The sequence below is a fragment of the Homarus americanus genome, unplaced genomic scaffold (genome assembly GCF_018991925.1).
Source record: "Homarus americanus isolate GMGI-L3 unplaced genomic scaffold, GMGI_Hamer_2.0 scaffold16836, whole genome shotgun sequence".
Classification (NCBI taxonomy): Eukaryota; Metazoa; Arthropoda; class Malacostraca; order Decapoda; family Nephropidae; genus Homarus; species Homarus americanus.
Genome location: NW_024720513.1, coordinates 7,501 through 10,624, shown reverse-complemented (window position 1 = coordinate 10,624; position 3,124 = coordinate 7,501). Strand labels below are relative to the sequence as shown.

Genomic DNA, 3,124 nt, shown 5'->3' with positions numbered 1-3,124 from the left:
GTTAGACACTGTTATAAATTTGATAACCGGGTCCTGGCAGGTGCCGTTAGAACCACCTGACCCTACCAACAGTGTTGCAAGTCAGACAACATTTTTTTAATCATCCATGTGCACGAGAAAGGATGGATGGATGAAGGAGGCATACAAATATGGCTTAAAAAAGTCTGGAACTTTAGACCAGGGGGACTGCGCAAAGAAAAAAGTCTTTTTGTGTGGGATATGTTTCGGTCACATCTTGTTGACAGCGTTACTGCTGGGATTAGGAAGGAAAACACTGTTACAGCTGTGATTCCTGGTGGATTAACAAGTCTTGTCCAACCACTGGATGTTTCCATAAACAAACCATTTAAAGATGCGGTAAGAGTGAAGTGGAACAACTGGATGATAGAAGGCGATAAGACATACACAAAGGGAGGCAACATCCAAGCTCCATCACTAGCAACATTATGTGAATGGATTGTAGAGGCCTGGGATGCAATCAGACCAGAAATTGTGGTGAAATCTTTTAAGAAATGTGGGATTTCGAATGCTCTTGATGGAACAGAAGACGACTTGTTGTGGGATTATGAGGCTAATGAGAGCGTGAATGAGGATGAAGATATTGATGATCCTATGGCTGATGATGGTGTTGATCCATATGACGATGCTGTTCAAGGAGAGGACTGGGAGGAGCTGTTTGGTGCTGCAGATGATGACAAGGAAAATGATTTTGATGGATTTTAATGAAAATATTCAGAAATATGGTATCATAGTATTTATTCAAGTCAATTAGGATAGAATATCATTGTAATACAACAGTTTTTAACTGAAAACCATTCGAAAAGCGATTACGGTAAAATCTTTTGAACGACGAAAGAAAGTGAAAGTCATTGTTTTCGTCACAATTTTATCCCACTTTCCACTGTAATACGTATGTCATTTCAGCAAACATATTACATTTCCATATTTATTTCTGAGAATATATTAATTCAGGCACAGTTAAGGTAAAATATACTTGTGATGTAATATTTTAATGAAAATATTTATAAATAAGGTATCGTATTTTTCTTTTGTTTCAAATTTAATTAACAAAGATTGATGTTTCAAATTTAATTAACAAAAATTTATGTATCTATAAATAAACTTTTAAAAATGAATACTTTATGTTCTACATACTCCTGTGCATACCATACCATGCATTTGGCTACTTTGGGCTTGCTATGATGACGCAAGAGATCTGCCCTGGCAACTGTACCGACACTCACAGCGGGTGGTGCGTTGGTGCGTCGTTTCCATGGTTTACTGGTAAATATTTTTCAACCTAACAAAACTATTACCCGTATAGAGGTCGACCCCCAACTTTTTGCCAAAAAATTTGGTTTTAAGAACTCGTGCTATACACGGGTATATATGGTAAACTCTTCTCTAATTTGTGGTGGAGTGATTAGTGATCTTATATTACTGACCTTCTGATACAATGTCAGGTCACCCATTGTTGGAGTGGGGGATCAGATCGAAAGCACTTCACAGGTACAATGTAAACTTTCACGATGTCCTCTCACCATAAAAAAAACAAAACAAAACAAAACACCACTGTTATTGACCAATAAACCTTAAGCTCCATTTCTTACACACATGTAACCAAGAAGAAACAATGCCTGAAGTGTAGTTCATTAGATGGCCATAAGGCGGTGTTCAGGTAGATGATGCCTAAGCTGACAAATGAGGTGAGTGATGCATTCCATATGCTGACTTAGCAGAATGGTGCATATTGTTAACGAGAGTTTGTTTATATTGATAATGCGTTATAACGTAGATTGGAAGATTGTAAATAGAGGTTTACCTGTACTTTAGAATGTTCAACTTACAAACTTTCAGAGATACAAACATCATCAATGAGGGATGTTACCTGCCAGAACAGGTTTTTAATATGGATGAGACTGGATTATTTTGAAGAAAATTCCAGATAGAACAAACATTACCTAAGAGGAGAAAAGTGAGCCAGGTTTTAAGGCTGTATTAAAGGTATAGCTATACTAAATATTTACAATCTTTTAATTTTTTACAATATGTTTGATATCTACAGGATTAAAGTTGGACTTGCAAACAAGCCTCAGGAGCGTAACTCGTTTGTAAGTAGAGGAGCACCTGTATATTCAAAAGTTTCGTTTACATGTCCCTATCGTTTTTTCCATGTATACTTGGCCCTTGCCCCCTTCCATCCTGGCTTTTTCCTCTCACGCCTTCGTGGGTCACGAGTGAGAAGTCCAGCTGCAAAAAATAAGGATAAATTAAAAAGATAAACAATCATATCAGTTCCATATACAGCATCCTCTTTCATATACAGTATACTGTTTAGAAACTGTAATATCTTTCCCTGTCCAGAAGTGTGGCACCTATGTCACTAAGCTACCACATTTCGACCTGGTCGTGGATCATTGTCCTCTGGTGCCTAATCTCAACAGGAAGCTCTTCAGAGAGATCGAGAATCCGAGGCTGCAGCGTATGCATGAGAAGCTCTGTATCTACAGCGTCACAGTCCATTGGCAAAAGGGCAGACACCACTGCTGTGGTGTCTGCATTCAGTGCAGCATGCGAAGGCACCTGACTGGCGCCGTTACAAGACCAGACGCTAGTTAAGGTGAGTACTGCTGCCGCCTGGGATGCAGAATACACCGCCCTGCATGATGTCATCATGAGAAGATTCCCAGAGCACCTTCAGGCTTTGGAATATGCATTATGACCTTACTGGGGCATTCGCAGCATGCTTGCTGTGGACGATGACCTTATTGTGTATGGTTCACGACTCTTGATTCCTTGCAGCCTTCGGCGTGAGATGCTGCATGACAGGCACCAGGGGGTGGATAGAATGAAGAGACGTGCTTGGCAGACCACGACATAAAAAAATGCAGTTTCATCCTGTTCCCTGTGCCAATCACTTTTGCCTAGCCATCAGAATGAACCATTATGGCAAGATGACGATTCCACAAATTGTGCGTGTGAATCAGCGTCCGCAGATTACTTCCACGTGGCCGGCCGTATCTTCCTCATCTATGTTGACCGATTGTCTAGGTGGATGTACATATCTTCCTGCCCTAGAACAGTGTCTGCAGCCCATTTGGTATGTGCCCTGCATTCTGTATTT

The 3,124-nt window shown here is 40.2% G+C and overlaps 1 protein-coding gene and 1 long non-coding RNA gene across 2 annotated transcripts in view; one reads left to right on the top strand and one right to left on the bottom strand.

Annotated features, from left to right (window-relative positions):
- Positions 1-2,016: 2,016 nt before the first annotated feature.
- The window catches only part of LOC121860547 (28S ribosomal protein S9, mitochondrial-like), a gene marked incomplete at its 5' end in the record, with an annotated part of 4,022 nt that continues 2,914 nt past the window's right edge, over positions 2,017-3,124 (bottom strand). The window contains 1 exon segment of the mRNA XM_042357707.1: positions 2,017-2,250. Within this exon segment, the coding sequence (XP_042213641.1) occupies positions 2,159-2,250 (92 nt within the window).
- LOC121860549 overlaps positions 2,246-3,124 on the top strand; it is a 3,910-nt gene continuing 3,031 nt past the window's right edge. The window contains exon 1 of the long non-coding RNA XR_006087888.1: positions 2,246-3,124. This exon is cut by the window's right edge and continues 822 nt beyond it. This is a non-coding gene — a long non-coding RNA (uncharacterized LOC121860549).